This window comes from Pagrus pagrus, assembly GCF_965226575.1.
Source record: "Pagrus pagrus genome assembly, chromosome: 2".
Classification (NCBI taxonomy): domain Eukaryota; kingdom Metazoa; phylum Chordata; class Actinopteri; order Spariformes; family Sparidae; genus Pagrus; species Pagrus pagrus.
In genome coordinates this window covers 2354706-2375411 of record NC_140186.1, presented here as the reverse complement: position 1 = coordinate 2375411, position 20706 = coordinate 2354706, and the positions used below count along the sequence as shown (strand labels likewise).

General features: G+C 42.5%; 1 protein-coding gene across 4 annotated transcripts in view; it reads left to right on the top strand.

Moving 5' to 3' along the window:
• Window positions 1–251: 251 nt before the first annotated feature.
• Window positions 252–20706, top strand: part of usp34 (ubiquitin specific peptidase 34) — a 47636-nt gene continuing 27181 nt past the window's right edge. For all 4 annotated transcript variants that reach the window (XM_084343955.1, XM_084343953.1, XM_084343954.1 and 1 more), the window contains exons 1-9: window positions 252–591; window positions 8440–8530; window positions 10479–11037; window positions 11709–11759; window positions 15588–15737; window positions 15996–16063; window positions 18738–18930; window positions 20200–20261; window positions 20558–20639. In XM_084343955.1, coding sequence (XP_084200081.1) covers window positions 549–591; window positions 8440–8530; window positions 10479–11037; window positions 11709–11759; window positions 15588–15737; window positions 15996–16063; window positions 18738–18930; window positions 20200–20261; window positions 20558–20639 — 1299 coding nt within the window. In that variant the 5' untranslated portion in view covers window positions 252–548. The remainder of the gene's footprint in view (window positions 592–8439; window positions 8531–10478; window positions 11038–11708; window positions 11760–15587; window positions 15738–15995; window positions 16064–18737; window positions 18931–20199; window positions 20262–20557; window positions 20640–20706) is intronic.

The following is a 20706-nucleotide window of genomic DNA, read 5'->3' as shown; positions in this document are numbered from 1 at the left end:
ACAACAAATATTAACATTTAATGTAGATGTTGCATTAACATCCCGTTTTGAGTATCAACACTGACGCTGCATCTGCATTAACTTAATTAAAGCGGTGCTGGTTGTTGTCGCCACACTTGTCCTTGAACTCCTCGGGAAAGGTTGTAAACATTACTCCATGACGGAGATATCGCGAGAGTACCGGAGAAACCCGAGCGCGCGGAGGAGACAGGCCGGAAAGAGCCGAGCGCTCTTCACTCTGTATCGCCCCCCCTCCTTTTTCAACATGGCTGCTATGTCTGCTCTCTCAAGTAACGCTCAGATTGGAGACTGACTCGATTTCTACCTTCCAGTGCCTCTTAACTTTTGGTGTACATCAACTTCGCTTGGATGCAAATCACGTCCTACACCTTTTTGTCTCCCCTGGTTTCATTCAGTGGAATAACCTTCACCAATCACTCCCTCCACTGGGCCTTTTTTTCTACCCCAAAAACAACCAACTGCCAGCCAACAACAGTTTCCAGTGCAATGGTTTGAGTGGGTGCACACAGTTTTCCTCTTCATGAACAATGTGTGAAAACTGCGCCGAGCTGGTGGAGGTTTTAAATGAAAGTAAGTAAACAGATCATTTTATTTACATCAGACCGATGCTGGACCAACTGCTTGATGCTAGCATCGCTGTCCACTGAAGCTTCATGGGAGCATGTTAGCTCGGAGGCTAGCTAAATATAACTTTGTGTGTTTTCTTGACGGGCTCGTCTTTCCATCCAGACTTTTGCAGGAATAAGACAGCGGACGTAGTGACAGTGTTTCTGCGTGTGTTGCAGTCGGTCGGCGTTATGTCTTCGTGTCAGACCGTGTCGGTTTGATATGAATGCAAATGCCTTTTTCCCTTCCCAAACTGGCAGTCAGTTTTGGGCCTGTCTGTCAAACACTCCTCACACAACTCACACAAGCTAACTCCTAAATCGACTCTGAATTTTAATACCTCGACCATTTGTGTGTGTGACATTACGGCCACGGCTCACGACACGTTAGCACCGGTTAACACGGCGCACACGAGCGATTTTGAAGGTTGCCGCTGTTGCTAAAAGGCGGTTTTCACGGATTTTGAAGTTAGCTAAGTTAGCTGGTTTAGCTAGCGAGCAGCCTGACTTTGTTTGATGTGTTTGTCAGGTCAGTCTGCTAGCTGTCCACTACGCTGCCACCCATTGTTTTGCGGATGGTCTCGTTCAGTGTTCAAAATGGCCTGCTAACTGTCAATAACACGCTCACGGTTGATATTGCTGACACGAATACAATAATGTAAATGTCTTATGTGTGTTTTGGCGAGCCTGATAAATGGGAACATAGCTTTAGCTCGCGGCGACTAAGCTAGCCCAGAAAATTAATGGCTGCAACGAGGCGCATATTTTGGCACATAGCACATCGTTAATCCTCAGCAGCTTTGTGAATATATTTCGGCCGATGTCTCGTGTACACTAGCGTTACTTTTGGCTGGTTTTGGTGGAACAATTATTTCTAATGTTTGCCATCAAGTCGCGGTTCACACTCGGGGGGCTAACGTCAACTTAACCCAGCAAACGTAAATACAAGGTTGCCTTTCTAGCTAAAAGTTAGCCGTCAGTCCAGGCGTGCTAACCAGGCCCTGCTGCACTCCAGAGCTGTCTGCAAGAAACTAAACAAAGATTTTCATGTGTTATAACACTATTTTTTTTAAAGCAGTTACTATGCAGTGATTTGCGGGTTATTTGTAGTTTTTCTGTGTATGTTATGACCCTGTGTGTGTGAAGTGGAGGCTCCTCCTGCAGGGATCCACTGTAACCTGAATGCAGCATGTTCTCACTGGGTCAAACTTTACCTACAAATCAGGCGGATTTCTTCTTGGACGAGCTGGCATGTTGTTGTCAAATAGAAGATAAACACTTGTGTGTTTGCATGCACACATTTCACTCCAACCGTGGGAGACTGAGATGTGGCCACCTGTTATTGGAGAGGAATGTCATCCTCAGTGTATATGGCTAAAAATATGTGGACACCCCAACACCTCAGACACATACTGAAGAGTGTCCGGGCCGGGGTGGGGACAGAAACGAGACGAGGATGTTTTATGTCATCGTGCACTTCAAGAAAAATGTGGAGAATGAATTTGACATTTCAGGATTAAAGTCGACTTTTTGACTCTACATCCAACAGCTCATACGACCGCCTCAACACAATGTGTTGTGTAGATGAATTGGTGAAACTGTACTCCTCATAAACACAGTGTAGTTGTCAGTATTAGGACTTTGGAGAGATCGTTACACCCCAAGGATGTAGTAATGGCGGAGATCGAGGCTCGGACAGCTCGTGTAGCTGTCAGTCGCTCCCCTAACATGATGTGATGGACCAGATGAGTCGACTTCATTGTTGACGTTTCGACTTTATTCACAAAATTGTATTTCAACTACGCGAGCTGTCCGAGCCTAAGGTCTCTGCCATTACTACATCTCTTCAAAGTCCTAATACTGACAGCTGCACTGTGATTATGAGCTGAAAGAGAAAGTTCAATCTGAAGTACAGTTTCACCAGTTCATCTACACAAGACATTTTGTTGAGGTGGTCATATGCGCCATTCGATCAAAAAAGTGAACGGTCTTAAAGAAACTGAAACGGGTCCGGTTGTCTACGATACAGCACTGGATGACCGAGAACCTTCATCAACGTGAGAGTAAAATCATTTTTTGATCCTGTTGGTGCCTTGAATTACACGTGAAGTTTGTCTATTTAAAAAGCTAATTTTTCAACTTGCAATTTGTCAAAACATTGTTGAAGAATAAGACTTTGAAAATATGAAATTATAAAGACTACACACAAACATCAGTCGTACAAGTGTTGTCACACTCACACTCACTGATATTAAGGATGCACGATACAGATTTTCTTTGCCGATACAGATAACTGATAATTTACCTGCCTCTTGTGGCTGATAGGTGAAGATAACCGATAATTTTGCATTTATGTTTTTTTATATAAATTAATAACCTGCAGTTTCTGCACACCTGAGGGTAAAGACTGAGATGTAGTGAATGAGGATGGATGATTTCATATTTCTTCTTCTTCTCTGTGTTTATTGGTGAAACCTTTAAAGATACAGACACCTCCTGTGTCGGTGAATAATAACCTTTTAAATTTACGAACACGATATGTCTAATTCATGGCATAATTCAAACAGGCTAAAAAAATTTTGTGTCTTGCGATGACCCACCATAGATATATTTTTGGGGGAACACCAGAAGAGGAGAGACTTTCTGTTTCGGTTGTTCCTCCTTTTGTCTCCTTCTTGTTAGAGCATCTGTCAAGTGATGTTTAAAGGTCAATATCATTACTTTTCCTTTTTTAATAACGACAGCTGCTCGTCTGAAGCCGATGAGTGAAATCGGCCACTGATGTCGGCCCGGCCAGAGGCTGTTTGGTCCAGTTCATCCGCACAGGTGTTGGATGAGGTTGAGCTCTGTGCAGACCAGACACGTTCTTCAACACCAAACTGGGAAAAGGATTTCTTTATGAATGTGGCTCTGAGGACGGGGGCTTTGCCATGTTGGAGCAGGAAAGGGACAAACACAAACTGCTGGAAGAAGTCATTGTCTGAAATATCATTGTGCGCTGCAGCATTAAGATTTCCACACATTGTATCTGAGGGGAACTCCAGACTAGAAGTTTACAAACAGTGTCCACCGATTCTTTGGCTACATCGTCTATTCTGAATGTAGCCGTTAATACTGTAGGAGTATGGTCCCAGTGTTGTTCGTCCTTGTGTCCTCGTGTGTCCTCATGTGTGGAGCAGTAACACACTGCAGTCATCACATCACTGTTGTCTAATCTTGATGCCTGTAAGAAAATCTGTGTATTTTTGGGAAACTCCGGGTGTGGTGTGTAATCGGTGTTTGTCACATAGCGTGAGCTGCAACCTAACAGCAGCTTTAATTCTCACCTGCACTCTTAAAGGAACAGTTCACCCAAAAAATGGAAATTCAAACGTCATTACATGTTTTTTTCCCCCGTCTTTCTACAAAACGCATAAAAACTCAAATGTTTAATGTTTATCACAAGCAGCCATAGATTAACTTAGCCTAGGGCTGCAGGATATGGTGAAATAATGATATTGCTGTTATTTTGATGAATGATTTTCACACATTTTCACTGTAAAAACGATTAAAATCCCGATGATGTGACATGTGTTGGAGTCTGTACCAATCGAACATGTCTTCTTACATCTGGAGAACAGGACTTGTAGGTCAGGACGTCTGCAGCTCTACAGCACTTCATTAAAATGCTGTTCGTAACACATTTTATATTCATCAAAAATATTGCAGCATCTGCGATTTGTCACTCAGACACATTGAAATGTATTTAATTTATTAATCGTGCATGAAGTCAAATGTGAAACCGGTCCAAACTGGAAAGTGTTTGGTTTGAATCAGGAACTTTCTGATGAAGAGTGAAAATCTGACCCAGCAGCTTTCAGTACTCGGCTGTGGACGCTCGGTACCGTGGATGCATTTTAGCCGATAGTGTTTCGGATCAGCACCACTGCACACACACTTTCACCTCGCTGCTTGATTCTGACTCACATTACAGGACAGAAACCTGCTGCTCGATGTGCTTCTCACCAGTTCAGCTGTGAAACTGGTGAAACTCAGTGAGAACTGGTTGTGTTTTTGTGTGTGTGGGGGTACAGGTGTCGTGTTTGTATCAGACGCCTTTACAGCTTTCACTGATACAAACCGGTGTTGTTGAGCGTCGGGTCGGGGGCGCCACAGCAGGCTGCTGTCAGCTGTGACAGCTCTGTCTGCAAGACTGGCAGGTCCATGTGTTCAGTCTGTAGGTGACCTGCGACCTCAGATTTGCTGCAGCAGCATGTGTTGGTGTGTGTGTGTGTGTGTGTGTGTGTGTGTGTGTGTGTGTTAGTTTGTGTGTGTGTGTGTTTGTAAGAGGCAGAATCCCCTTTTACAACAGGGAGCTGTGTTGGGCTGGTGTTTCCTAACACAGTAGGGCTGATCCACGTGCTCTCCACAAATGGGAGGATTTGCTGCTTTTTGTGTGTAAATGGGAGGTCTTTGGGTTTTGGACTGTTTTCTAAATTAATTGATGAATCTGCGATGTAATATAATGATTATCTGTAGTCCTAGACCTGTGATGTCTTTATATCAAACTCACAAGGATCAGACGGTGCATCTTATACATTTAACTTAGACTTGAACCACATACAAACTCAAATAAGTTCATTTCCTTTAAAATATAATCAGAATGATGTGACTTGAATCATGAAGAATTGACTGTAAAGCAGAGCTGCATTGAATACTTGATAACTTGATTAGTTGATGGAAAGAAAATTAGTTGCCAGCTGTTGTGATAATAATTAATCCTTTATGTCACGTTTCAAACAAACATGTCAAACATTTTCTGCTTCCAGCGTCTTAAATGTGAGGATGTCTTTGTGCTTTTCTGTGTCGTGTGTGACGAGTCTTTGGGTTTTTGGACCGTTGGTTGGACAAAAGAAGCAGCTTGAAGACGTTTGTGCTGTTTCATTGTTGGGAAGAAGCTGGTTTAGTGTCGCTGTGGGAGGATTGTTTCATGTGTGGAGCAGATGACATGACAGCCTTTGAGATCATTAAGTAGACTTGTGTTTGACTTGTTTGTGTTGCCATGTTGGGGGATGTTGACTGTAGAGATGGCAACATCGACCTTGTGTACAGGTGGCCCGACCACCTTGGTCAAATATCAGATGGATTAAGGTTCAGTTCAAACATTGATCCCCTCAGGATCGACTGAAACATCCAACACCGTCATCAGGTTACATTCAGTTCGTCCAGTACTTTGATGTTTGAATAAATACCTGTTATACTAATTTAAATCCCTTCAGCACTAAACAGCTGTATGCTGAGCTCAGCACTCAGCTGTTTACTTATGCTCAAGTGAGCATGCTAACTAAGATGGTAGTCATGGTAAACATACCTGCTGACATCAGCTTGGGAGCATTGTCATTTAGCGCCGGTTAGCATGCTGTCGTTAGCACATCCACGACAAAATGCCACTTTTCACTGAGAAAATGAAAAAGAAATTTAAATCTGAATTTACTAAATGGGACATTTGAGCAGTTCTTTGTGGTTGTACAGGCGTGTGTCCAGTGGCCGTTGATTTCTACAGTTGAAATGAAGTTTTTAGTGTAAATGTTTTAACATGTCTACAGAATATGGAAATGATGCAATAAAACTAAAATACCTGGTTTATACAGTAGAAAAAAAGGCAGATTGTTTGGCTGTTTTTACTCATGTTTTTGCCTTACAATTTTTCCTCCAAAGGAAAGTGTATCTCTGAAATAATCAGGTGTTGTGACAAGCAAATTAAAAAAGCAACTAGTAGATATAAACACTAATTTAATAAAAATAATCTTCTCACCATCGCTGGTTTGTTTCCAGGAAGATTGCTGTAAACTTCTGATTGACACAACTGACGACCGGCTTTCATTGAACTATTTATCATGTAAATACCGATTGTTTGCTGGAGTGTCCCTAGATTATTGAAGCAAAACACTGGACCCTTCAAAATGACCTTGACACATAATAAAAGTAATATTTAATATAAGCGCTGCTGGATCTTCTTCACCTCTTCAGACTTGTCCTCTCCTCCGTGCAGATTAGAAGAAGGTGAAACTGAGAGTAATCCTGCTCTGCTTCTACCGTTCAATACAGAAAACCATATAATAATCATGTGAGCTGAAATAATTAAAAAACCAAGGAAACCTATTGAGGAATGTCTTTTATTTGACGTATTTTGTCATTTTGACGCTTCAGGTTCTTCTTCACCTGCTGTTGCCCTCTCAGAAACACATCTTGGTTGATCGGTGCTGATTACAGTGTCACAGCTGGAGCGTTTCTATTTAAACGCCTCCAGTCTGGCTGAACGTTACAGTGGCTGCTGAGCTGAGGAGTGTGATCACACGGTGCCGGCGTCCTCCTCCTCTTTGTATTTATATCCTCGGCGAGCTGCAGCCATAAACTGAGTTTAACGTCGGCTCCCGTGTGCCTGTTCCCAGACAACATCATCATCAAAGCAGCGAAACGACTACAATCCCTCAGCACGGCAGCAGGAAAACGGCCAAGGCTGCCGGGCCGGTGTCCCAGAACACCCGTGTGTGGAAGTCGGCCTCAGAGGAGCTTCTGTTCACACGTAGAGCTCAAAGGGTTCTGGTTCTGTTTCAGAGAGGAAAAGTTCCGGCCTGAGCGGCCAAGATGGTTGATAGGTTACTATTGTTTCTGGTTTTTATGTTCTGAGTCTTTGCTGCCAAATTCAGGTCAGTGATTCAGTGGAGACACTCGACTCCTCTGAACTGAGTTTGACTGATATGAATCTTTGAAGGCCAAAACAAAAACGGTAACGTTAGACTGAAGCTGTCGGAGTCTGGTGCCGATATGTAGTGTCATCGTACAGCTCATTGGATTATCGATATCTGAGAGTAAACATCTGATATTCTCTTTTTACATACTTAACACATTTAAACATAGTGCAGGCTTCATGGCATGATCGAAGGCATTTGTTTATGTTGTCCTTCGATCCTTTTAATTGTTTTTTTCCAGATTCAGACATAAAGATGTCCTTTAAATTAATGTATTCTTAATTTGGTAATTATTGGTTTATATGGGGTAGGCAGAAATAAGCCTTAAGCCGAGATGTTTGGAACTGAAATAATTAATTAATTTAGTGAAGATAAACAATTTTTCCTGTTTTCTGAGAAAGGTCTCCTTATTCCTCTCACATACATAAATACCGTGACCTGACCGTGTTAACCCTTCGACAAACACTATGATGTTTCCCTTTTCGAACCATTTTTCAGTTGTCGCTCCGACCAGTAGGTTTTGTTTTCACCCGTGTTTGTTCTTTGGTTGTTGTCGTCACACTGGGAAATGAAATGATCTGCTGATCTCAGTAACTTCTGTTTGTTATTTCACATTTTGCTCAAACATTTAATCTAGACAGACTTGTTGAATTGTTTATGTTACTGTGAAGCGGTTCAAACCCTCAAACAAGTGGACAAAGGCAAATGTTTGGACTAGAGTTTCTGTAGTTTAGGATAGAAAAGGGTCCAGTGTGCACTGTGTGTGTGTGTCTGTTGGTTGGTTGGTTGGTTTGTCAGCAGGATTACACAAAAACTACTGAACAGGTTTTCACCAAACTTGGATGGAGGATGAGTCTCAGCCCAGAACAGAACCCATTAATGTTTGGTGGATCCAGATAAAGGGATTTAGGAATATGTTCTCACTTTCTCTAACATTGTGAGATAGGGCTGATAAAGATTATAAAACATTTCTGTGCTTGAATGTCTTTTTGCATGTCACTCTGTAACACATTTCCAGTGCGAGATGTCTTGAGATGTGTCCAGCTGATCTCTGACAGCCGCTCTCTCTTGTTCCTCCTCAGTATCGGATGCAGACAGCAGTGAAGGAGGCTTCCAGCTGAAGAAGGAACATGCCCTGCGAGTGCTGGGCTACATCAGCTCCTGGACACAGAGGTCAGTGCTGCTTCCTCCGACATCTGACCTGAGTCACCTGATTTAAAGTTTACATTAGCCGTGTTTCCATAAAGCATTTTGAAGAATATCACTTTACAAATTTTATTCGGCTATCTGCAAAAACATGTCTGTAAGCAGTAGCACGTGTGGACCGATGAGGAGACCAAACAGTTCCTCATCATGCAAGAACAATTACAACTTATCGCCCTATCGAAAGTAATTCCTGAAGACCTCTCTCCATCTTGTCTGCTGGTTTGTTTACCTCCAGCCTCTGTTTACTTCCACATCCACGCGTGATGTAGCCACGTCATCCTGACAAAATTACGCTTTACGTAGCCGAGTTCATTCACTCAAAACAGTTTATGGAAACGCACCAGATTCGCATTTTCAAGAGTTTGCTTAAAATTGGCTCGACATTTTGTGGAAACATGGCTATTTACTGACTTCATTTGGCTCAAACTAAGTAATGACGCCGCTTTCCTTGATGCTTCCAGCTTCAGACACAGGCTGGTTCCTTTAAAACGGGCGTTTATTGTTTGAGAAAGTCTTGTGTTTCTCATGCATCTTCCCCTCCCGTGCCATGAGAGCTATATTCAAGTAAAATACAAAATTATAATAGATATTAAAATGTCACACAGCACATTGTACGTAAACAAATGGAAATACAAAATGACTGTTAGCGACAACAGTGAAACAAAGGCTCCTCTATCTGTTAAACATCAGCACATTCTTGTAATGTAACCTGTTAATCACATTTTTAACCCCTTTTAACTTTAAATAAGTAAATAATTTATTACCAAATTTGAACTGAATGTCTCAACAGAAAGTCAGTATGAGTGAATGATCTGAATGTGTAGCTGGTGTCAGCTGTTCTTTCCTTCAGCAGGATAAAGGGATAAAGGTTGTCCAGGCAGCAGGACTGTGCGTCTTTCAAAAACAAAACAAAAAGAGAGAAAATCTCAAATCTCATTTGCGAAGGCTGGGAAACCCTCTTGAAAGTGATTAAAAAGCTGTGAAGAAATTCTGAAAACAAGGACAAACTCCAGTCACAGTTACAGTTACAGTCTGGCTTCGTACCAGCTGGGATCGTCCAGCCAGAGGACGTTAATGAGTCATAACGTCGCGCTTCACACGCTGCAGTCCAGTCGTTCTGGTTTGTTTTCATTCATCCAGCTGGAAGGTTTGAATATTTGGTGTGGGAAGGAGACTCGAGGAACTAAACAATCAAAATCTGCTGACGCATTTGTTTATATGTTACCAAGAAGCAGTCATTTGTTGTGCCTGCTGGGGTTTTTTTGTTAGTGTGTTGATTAATATCTTAAAAGTGAAGTATTTAAACATTTTCACATGGAAGTAAAAAAAAACACATTAGGACGAGCCTTTGAAGACAAAAGATTGTTGTGTTGGCTTTTCGAGATCGATTTGATTTCTTAAAGTGAGCACGATCGATACCAGAGCTCTGGAGCGAGCTCAGCTAAATGGAACGCAGCCGCCGTCAATGTTATGAATTCCACCTGTGCCTTTCACAGCTGATGTGAAGCAACGTTACAGTCGGGCTTCGTCGCCGCCAGCTCTGGATGTCAGTTTGGTGTGTCTGAGCCATATTGCTTTGAAAGTGCTGCAAGTGCGTCGCCAATAATTGTTTCCCCAGGAAACTCTTTGATATAATAAAGACACCATCTACATTTAGATTGGTTCCCTAAAACCTCACTGTCACGATGATAACAAGTCGTCATTATCGACTAAATGAATGAATATACTTGTGTGTTGTTGGTAGTTGATACTCTTTAGTCTTTCTTGTTATTCAGTAACCGCTAAGAAGTGAAGCAGTTTGTATCGGGGCAAGTTAAAATTGCCTTCCTCCGACTAGATTTTTGACCCACTTGAAGAAAAAACCCAATGCTGATTGCCTCTTTAACACTTCCTGTTTCTTCTGCGTTGTCTCCAGACAATGTCTCTGCTGCTTCAAAGAGTACAAACACCTGGAGGTCTTCAACCAGCTGGTCTACGCCCTCATCAACCTGGTCATCGCTCAGATCAGCAGCCTGAGAGACCGCCTCTGCAGCGTCCAGGACCACACACGTAAAGGTGGCGTGCCTGGGACTGAGGGGGTGGGTTCTGAATGGAGCGGGGGCGAGGCTGCGTCCGGGCCCCTCCCCCAGCCTACCTCTCCCGGGGAGGACGAACCTGTGAATGTGGAGAGAGACTCTGCCGAAGAGGACGGCGACACCCCCGATCTGAACCAGAACAAGACCCAGAACCAGGGTCAGGGTGCCAACCAGCCATGTGAAGCCCAAATGGAAGCACTGGGGCCCGGGGAGAGCGCCAGTGGGTCCGTGGGTGGAGACGGTGGTGTCGGAGCAAACAGCAGCAGCGACAGTCAGGACCCGTTCAGCTCCTGGAGCACAGAGGAAAGAGAGAAGCTGCTGCTGTGTGCCGCCAAGATCTTCCAGATCCAGTTTCCCCTCTACACTGCCTACAAACACAACACACACCCCACCATAGAGGTAAGACCTAATCACACGCCTAACACACCAGTACAACTTCAGGAAGCCCCTGAACCCGGCTGCTGTTCACCAAGAAAATGTTCCAGCATTGAAGTCGCCATAAAACCACAACTGAATGTTTTTACGTTTTAGTTTGTGTCTGTATTAAACCAACCGGCTCTAGATTTAATGAACAGACAAACGAGTGATATCGATTTATTTACTAATGAGGACGAGGAGAGAGATCAGTGTTGAGCAGCTGCAAGCACATCGGGTCAGTCCGCATTTGTGCACGTGGAGTAGAAATCAGCTGTCTGATCAGTTTTGTCTCGTCCCATGCCGATGAGTCTTTTGCCTTTTTTTTTCGGAGCAGCTCATGCAACAAAACAAAAATCAAAGTGACTGAAGGCTGATTAAAAACCTCTTAAACATTGATATCAGTACTGGCAGGTGAAGTTTAATATCAGTCAAGTCCTGATAGATCAGTTTCTTTCTTCACCGATAATCTGAAGCTTTTTTACTGACAAAACGAAACCAGGTTCTTCAGGTCACCGTTTACATCCTTTGAATGTGAACGGTGACCTGTAATTCAGAAACCTCTGAATTCATTAACTGAAGAGAACACATAGTAAGAAGAGCCTTGTAATTACTCCAGTTTTCTTGTCATGCATACGTCTGTTTCTCTTCTCCAGGACATATCTGCTCACGAAAGCAACATCCTCGGCTCCTTCTGCGACATGAACGTAAGAAATCCACCTTTTCCTTGCCTTTAGTTACACTCTGCTTGCTGTCAATCACCCGACGCCTACAGCAGGAAACAATTCCTCACAAACACGTCGTCTTCAGGCCAGTTAACACCAATAATGTCACCGCTGCAGAACAACACAGACGTCTTTTTTCATTTCAATGAAACTCCTGATGCCTGTTTCACCACAGGCTGCTCTGAGAACCATTTTCTGCTACACACTTAAAATGTCAGATTAATCCCTGTTGTTTGTTCTCGTGCCGATCGTATTTCTGTCGTTTCTTCTGTCCTGGAACGGTTTCATTTGGAAACTGCAACAAACAAGCTGCCAGTCAGCTGTTCTGCATCCTGAGCAGGATCTGGGGGAGGTGATGATGAGAACTGGATGTAGGCCTGAGACATGTTGGGAATTTCTGTAAGAGACGAGGACGTCAGGGCCGCATCATGTGCTCAGCAGTGTCACATGACTGCTGGAGAGGCTCAGGATTGCTGGTCACATCTTCTCTGGCTGTGTCTGAGGTCACAGTGCACGCACATGTGGAGGGCAGAAAAAACTGAATAACTGAAGTGTTAGTTCACTTCCTCTGACAGCACTTTTTCTGCTGAGTCACCTCCTGTGATTTGTCAAAAATTTCTGAAAGTCATCCCCCTTCAGCAGCAGCTTCCTCGTTAAGTGGACAGCTGTGGGGAGATGTTTGTCATCTGGAGAGAAGTTGATGTCTCAGAGTGACATTCAAAACTTTGTCAAACTCAAAGAACCAAGATGATCGGTACATTTTCAAACCTCTTGTCTCGTCTGTCGCCTCCCTCTCACAGCAGCTGCATGTGCATATCAATTTTACAATGAAATATTCATCATACAGTTTTTCAGTAAACAAAAATGTAAGTTGCACACGAAATAAATGCACAGGAGACGGTGATGCTCATCCCGCTTTCATCCACAGGGGCCGCCAGAATCAACCAGGATGAAAGTTCCTCGAAGCTGCTTTAATCACTAGATTTTTAAAGTACAGTTTGTTTTTTACATTCGGTGAATAAAAAGAAAAATTAAAACTATTTTGTCATCAAAGATTAATTTCATGTGACATAATTTTGATCTCAGTGTTGAGCAAGAAAGCCACAATTGTCATTCACACATAATTGTGCAGACTTTTTAGTTGTAAACTTACTTAAACTTGATAGTTTCTGCTTCAGTAATTTATAAGCAGATCTGAATAAAAACATCCTCTACTGTCGTATCGATGCTGTTCTGAAAAATAAAATAACAGGGTTCGTGCAAAGTCTTGAAAGTTTGAAAAATTCTTAATTTTAACCGTTTAATGTCAGGAAAAGATCCCACCGTCATAATTTTTGTCTCCTGATGTCAAAATTAGGGATGCAGACTTTAAGCAACATCTCTGATTGATAGTCGGCTGCCTTAACGATTGATTATAGGTTAATCGTTACTACTGCATGAAATATTTCGGATGTCTTTCGATCACTTTCCACCGCTGACATGATCTATGTTCGATGCAAAATCCAAGTAGACTACATTAAGATCGACAAGCACAGAAAAAGGCATCAAGATACTTGAATGACAAAACTAAATAACACAAAATAATAACTTCATTTTAATCCCGTCTGTGGCTGAATGCTACAACAATATTCAACTCATGTTGAGGCAACTCAATGGCTAAAATTGTATGTTTTTAAATTACATTTTACATCCAAGTACTTGTCATTTGTAACAAGATAATTTAATAAAAACGCAGCAATAAAATACACATGCATGTGAATAAACAGCCAGCATGAAGATTAAAAGAGGAACAGAACTTCTTACAATGGATTAAAACCATAAAAACAACGAGGATAAAATGAAAACAAAGGGTAAATTAAAATAGAGCAGAGATGCTGGTGTAGCCAGCCGTACATAAGATGTATAGTAACGATTTTTATGTGATGATGAAGACTTGTAGAGTCTGTAAGTCTTTGGTTCAGATATCTTGTAAGTGCTTGAGTTTTGCTCTTGAGCGCCTTTATGAAACATTGCGTTTCGCTCATGGGGAAGTTCTTACGGTCTCCTGCCCCGAGATCAGAAACCTGATCCGGCCGGCTGAGTGTCCAAATATAAACGTTGTCTGATGTGAGGTTTCATGTTGCAGCGATCTGCTCTCTGCTGGGTTTATTCTGTCCCGTGGACGAGTCGTGTTTTTTAATTTCAGTGGGCTAAAATGGCTTCACACAGGGAGATTCACAAGAAAACGAGCTGAGTCTTTCTTTTACCTGCTCTTTCCATCCGTTAGACAACATGTGACGCATGTGTGAATCACCTTCAGATAATGTGACGGTGATCAGAACAGAAGATGAAGCACCAAAGAAAGACACGTGTCACTTCTCCGCTAGATTACTGTTTTTAACAAAGCCAGCGTCACACTGGGTGAAAGACAAAGTAAGAAAATATGTGTATTGTCGAAGACGACAGTTCATGTGTTCAGTTGCTGTACGACCTCCAGAAGCAGAAGGTTTACGTGAGATAAGGCCTGATATCACAGTTTTGGTTGGTGTCAGTCGGTGTGTGGAGCGTTGAGTACAGTTCTCTGTTTCGCTAAGTATTGTCTACGTTTCCTGCCCTCTTTGGTTGTTTTGTCAAATCGACGCCCACATTATTACAGTGTGCTGAGCCTCATGAAGTCCATGGTAACAGGCTGTCATTGGTCTGCGCTCGTGACGCTGCTCTTTGTGTTCTGAGATGAAAATCTTTAGAGATGAAAATCAATTTAATAACAGTGCTTTGGAGAAGAACGCAGTAACCTCCACAGCGCGTTAAGTGAGTCCATGTGTGTATTGTAGTTTGTTTCCTGCAGATGAATTCCCCAGATAATCTGTTGGCTCGGTGGATTTTACCTTCTCACTGTAATAAAGTATTAATTCAGGTCAGCGGCGAGTCACACAGCAGTTTCACTTCACATTTCGGATTTGCAATCTAGTTGATAATTTATTGCCAAGTGCACCGAAATTGGCACTGAACCACGCTGTCCAACACGCTCATGTGGTTTAGGTTGGAGAGAATTTTAAATGTAGAAACGAACCTGCTAAATAGAAGTAAACGTTGAGAAATGCAGCAGGTTATTTATCAAACAGAACTGTGTTTTGGAGCAGAGTTCACTGCAAGTGTTGACATGATTTCATGAGTTTGTTTTAATTACAGTGTTTTTATGGCGAACCAAGTGTCAAAACTGTAGAAAACTGGTCGTTCAGTAAAATGAAGGCTCATCATTTATGTGTTTTGCTGCTTTTTTCATTGACAAATAAGCCATTTTTTTAATGGAGGTCAGTTTGTCCCCTGAATTGTATGTCCATATACATCTAAATGTTTTTTTGTGATTTGCAAATACAAAACTGAATGAAGACAAGCGCTTCTACTTTATGGAAGCAAACCAAAAAATATGAATGAGTGATGCATCAATGCATCAAGACTTAAAGGATCAGTTCACCCCAAATTTTAAATCCAGTCATCATCTCCTCCTGATGATATAAAGTCAGGTGAAGTCTCGTAGTCCACAAAACATTTCTGGAGCTTCACAATAAAACAGAGTTTTCTGCTTAACAGCTGAAGCAGCTGGAGACTTGATTTGAAATGTAGAAAAACAACCACGGTTTCAATGCAGAAGTCTTGACAGCGTGTTTGAAGGCACGGCTTCTGAATACGAGTTTTGTGAAATACCTTCACAGTATTGATGCAGCACCTAGACCTGCTTTGTAATGAAAACCGATGTGTAAATCTCACTCTCTGCAGTACGGGACCTTTAATGAGCTGTATCTGATGTTGTCTCCTCTCATCCACCAGGACGTGGAGGTGCCTCTTCATCTGCTGCGTTACGTCTGTCTGTTCTGCGGGAAGCACGGCCTCTCCCTGATGAAGGAGTGCTTCGAGTCGGGCACTCCGGAGAGCCTCCCCTTCCCCATCGCCCACGCCTTCATCACCATCGTCTCCAATGTGAGTCCACCAGCCCAAACACAAGCGCTGCTTACTGCCGACTCTTCCTAAACTGTAACTTTCTGAAAGTAACGAATTACAACTGAGTGAAAGGATGAGATATTTTGTTTTAGTGAGCGGTGTGTCAACTTCATGGTCATTTATGAGGTTTTGACAGGTGTTTCTGAGACACTTTAAAGACACCCAGTGTAGATTATCTGCTGTGTTTTCACGTGTGATGTTAAATAATCTGCGTTATGTTTCTGTTCGTGTCCACAGATCAGAATATGGTTGCACATTCCTGCCGTCATGCAGCACATCATACCGTTCCGCACCTACGTAATACGGTGAGTTTAGACAGACGCCGCAGTGACGGACGCTTCAGTTTGAAGTTTCATTCAGCCACATTCGTTCATGAAGACGTCATTCAGAGATGTTGCACTTGTTTTTATGAACAGAAGAAGAACGTGGCCTCTGCTCTCTGTGGATTTATTGAATCTCTATCTAAGCTCAGTTCAGTTTGTGATGTCTCAGTCACAGTATTAATTTTTCTTGGATATTAAAGAGATTCTAAGCGAATTTATGCTGTTAATTAAACAAGGAACCTTCTAACCTGGTGCATTATTAAAGATATTAATGTTTCCAATTAGGACATAAATTTAATGGTTTCAGAGATTTGTGGTGAAAATCAGCCTCTGGAGAAATGACTGGGACATTGTTTTGATTTTAGCATCTAATTATTAACAATGCTGTAATGAAAGAGCAAGGAAACAATGACGAAAGAAGGACGTATGTATTTTAACAAAGAAAAATAAGGATATAAGTACAAACTTCCCCTTTTTTCGCCATTCAAATGCAGATTTTGTCATCCAATCCCATTTATATGAAGTGCCTTTTACAAGATTTCAAAATACTTGGATATATATCGTGTATATAAATACAAATATTGTGATTTTTATTCTTAGGCCGTGTCGCCGAGCCCTAAGAGGAAAATAAATTAAATTTATAAGTGTTTCTTCAGTCTGTGACTGAAAGTATAAATAAGGAGAGGATTTAACTCTGCGTCTGCACGCTGCTGCAGGCCGGTCTGAGTTCGTATATGACTGAGTAGCTGCCATTTTGTTGAACACCTTTTCTTCCCCGTCAGCTCAGCACCCGACAGCTCTGCTGCCCAAATGAGGCTGGAAGAGATGCAGCTTCTGGTGACGGATTCAAATCAGAACAAACAGAAAATCATCAGCAACCTTTACAATCCTGTGCTGTCTCCACTGTCAAATACGTACAGATAATGCACCTTTTAAATGCTTCAGGAACACGTGTTGTCTCGAGGTGCGTCTCCCCGGAGACGTTTTCTACCATCTGAAGTAACGAATCCAGACGTGGATGGTTTTAGTCTCGGAGCTCTTCTCCCCTCTCCGTCTCTCCGTCTCTCTCGCTCAGTCAGTCAGCGAGCGCTCCTCGCTCATTCGTGCTCTCTCCCCCTCCAAAGTGCCACACATGTGTTGCTAGGAAGAGCTCCCGTCGCCATGGAAACAGTTGCCAGGCCTCCGGTGAACCTCTCCTCACATGACCCCAGAGGAGGCAGAGCGCGCCGGCAGGCTCGGTCATGTGACGCGGGCGGGCTTGATGCTCGGCCGTCTCGCCGAGCAGAGACTCACCGTGGTCGAAGGACATGATGACTGGAATAAGAAGAATGATTAAAGGGTCGTTCCGTGAATTTATTAAAGCACCCTCTTCACTCAAAATGTCCGTCCAGCTCACAGTTCAGCTTCTTAAAAATTTCAACATCCTGGAGGAACAAACTGTCTCTGAAGCGCTTTGTTTAGCTCTACTTTCACCCGGTTTCACACCGGCGGCCTTAATCCCAGTGTTAAGATGATCTTCAGGTGAATACCCCCGAAGCTGAGGCTAACATTTTCCTCTGCAGCGTGAAAAGCCCTTTAGTCTTGTTCAATATTTAGTGCTACCTCTTTGAACGTTTCACTTGATACCAAAAGTGAGATTCGGTGCACAGCCCTGCTGATGTTGTCTTTTATAGAGAACGGTTTAAAACACTGTTTTCATTACATCTGTGTTGTGATGTATAGCGACATGATGGATCAAGTTAAACTTCTGGAGTAATAATTGTGTGGAAACACTTTACAATCGAGAGCCAGTTCAGGTCTTTGTAGTTGTTTGTCCTTAAAATCCCTTTAAAATCAGTTTGATCAGCAAAACACAAACTCCTGCAGCAGCAACTGAAGCCTCCCAGCTCATCTCAGAAGATCTGAAAACCACAAACCAACCATCCCGGCTCCGAGTAATGACTGGATGAGTCAGCAGCATTCTGCTGTTGATCAGATGTCTCAGTACGCCTACGCAGGGCTGGAAAGGGATGTGATTAAAAATGAATCTCAGAGGTACTAACACAGTTTTTCAAGTGTTGGAGAAAGTTCGGTTCATCGACTGAAATGTGAAATGTGAGAGTGGAAAAGAGAATTTCAAGCGTGCTGCTCGGTTGTTTTAGTATCGCAGACAAAATCAAAAATCTTCGGTGATATTTTTGGTGAATTTAACTTTGATTATGTTTCGTTATCACATCTGTTTTCACATGCTGCTCACTCGTGGCTGAAACTCAGTCTCTAATGTCAAGAGGGTGGCGGTGTTTCTGCTGAAAATGATGTAGCACAAAAATACATAATTTAAGAACAACACCTATAGGAGAGCACGTAGTCACGTTATTTTGGGCGTTCATTTTCCTACTGTACGTGTGGAAATGTCACAAATCATTCAAGTCATGTTATCAATCAATAACACTCAATTTCCACAGTTCTGTCATCATAAGAGGTGTTGGGAGAAGATGAAATCAAAACTTTGAATCTGACTTTAACACAGCTCTTAATTCTGTTAAAATATTAGCATTAGTTTTACGATAAGTTTTAATAAATAATCGAAAAGGATTCGGATGTGAATTTCAAACTATTTGTCAGCAGACAGATTATTTGACAGCTGAGCTCATCTTGTCCTCGATGCTGTCTGCAGGTATCTGTGTAAGCTGTCGGACCAGGAGCTGCGGCAGAGCGCGGCGCGCAACATGGCCGACCTGATGTGGAGCACGGTGAAGGAGCCGCTGGACAGCGCGCTGTGCTTCGACAAGGAGAGCCTGGACCTCGCCTTCAAATACTTCATGTCCCCCACGCTCACCATGAGGCTGGCAGGACTCAGCCAAATCACGGTGAGTCACGCTCCGGACACAGCGCCGCTCGAGTGAGGCTGACTGGGGCTTTTTAACCGAGTGTCTACACACTGGACCTTTAATGCTCATTCCACGCCAGAAAACAGTTGTTTTGTTTTTCCTCCAAATGGTTTATCCTCCGTACAGCTGCCATTTTAGGACTTTTAGTTTGTCTTTGATAGGATGCATCTTCCCAGGGTTTTATTTTTAAATGCTAAAAGTAAAAAATCCCAACTGCTGAATACCCGAAGACATGAAGGTAGCACAAACAAATCTTCAGGACAAAGTCAACTAATCTCAACGTCACATATTTATCTTGACTGTGTCAACCAACATGTTAACGTACTCTGAAGGGCACCGGGCCAAAGTGTTGCTGGTTGACATGGACAGAATAATTAGGTGAAACTGAGATTAGTCAACTTTGAATTATGAGTGTGCTATCTTTGTACCTTTGGATATTCAGCGCTGCGTTTTCGCTGTAATGAGACCCAGCTCTGCTTTCAGATGCATGCCGTGCTACATTTAGTGTTAAAATGCTAACAGTTAGCATGATGGTTTTATAGCCTGATTCCCGTACAGTCAGCACTCTATAAAACCAGGTGGTATGTTAACATGAACATTCAGTATGCAGCCCTTTAATGAGTAGCAGTCTAACATTGCTCAGTTAATATGTGTGAATTCTTTAAATTTGAACATGAAATGCTCAGCATGTTGTTGTGTTTAGTAATTAGCATGTTAGCCTACATGAATGAATACCATTGAGACAAGTTGTCTCGTTCCTCAGCTGGTAATAAGTGACTGTACTATAACATTTCTTTAGAGTATGTTTTAGATGCTGGACGTTATCTTGTATTGTAAAATTGTAATTGATTATATTGTGTTGGTTCCAGCAGTAGTGATATCTCAGTCAGTCAACAACTTTGGGGTTCAAACGTAACGTATTTCCTTTGAATATGGGTGAATTTGATCAGTCTGGACTGGACCTGGTGGAAAGAGCGCCCGCATGTTACAAAGGTCTGCTGCTCTATTTAATTTAGTTCATAAAAGCCAATAAAGACCCCAGACACAATTTGAAGTTTGGCTCTGTCTGATATTTCCCAGGAAACAGTGATAATCACAGCCAAGAGCCCGTTTGTCTGTCAGCAGCTTTCTTTTAATTTAAAGGTTTTGGAACGGCACTGATGGGAAATAAGCTCGTACAAAGATGAATGATGAACTGCTTCTTCGCTCACCGTGAATTATCTGTGTGCGTTTGTGTGTTTTCCTCAGAACCAACTCCACACTTTCAACGACGTCTGCAACAACGAGTCACTGGTGTCCGACACAGAAACGTAAGTTGGATGAAAGCGATCAGACGCTGGTGCACAAGCTCGTCCGCTCAGTCAGTCAAACACTGTTAGTTTTCACAGATGGTGCATACACAGGTTTTACTACTACTTTTTAAAAAAACAACAAGGAACAAAGAGGAGGAAGGAGAAGACGCACTCCTGTCAGCTGTTTTTACACGTCCAGTGTCGCAGCACACACATCCTGCAAAATGACAAGCTGAAGTCTTCTGCTCTAAATATTGTCGTTACTGTACTAAATGTTTCTAAATACCAAATTGTGTCCTGGTTCGACCCTGCAGGTCCATAGCCAAGGAACTAGCTGACTGGCTGATCCACAACAATGTGGTGGAGCACATATTCGGACCAAATTTGCACATTGAGGTGAGACGTGTGATCAGGTGATGTGAATATGTCAATATTTTGTTATATCGTTTTATACTGCAGTTTC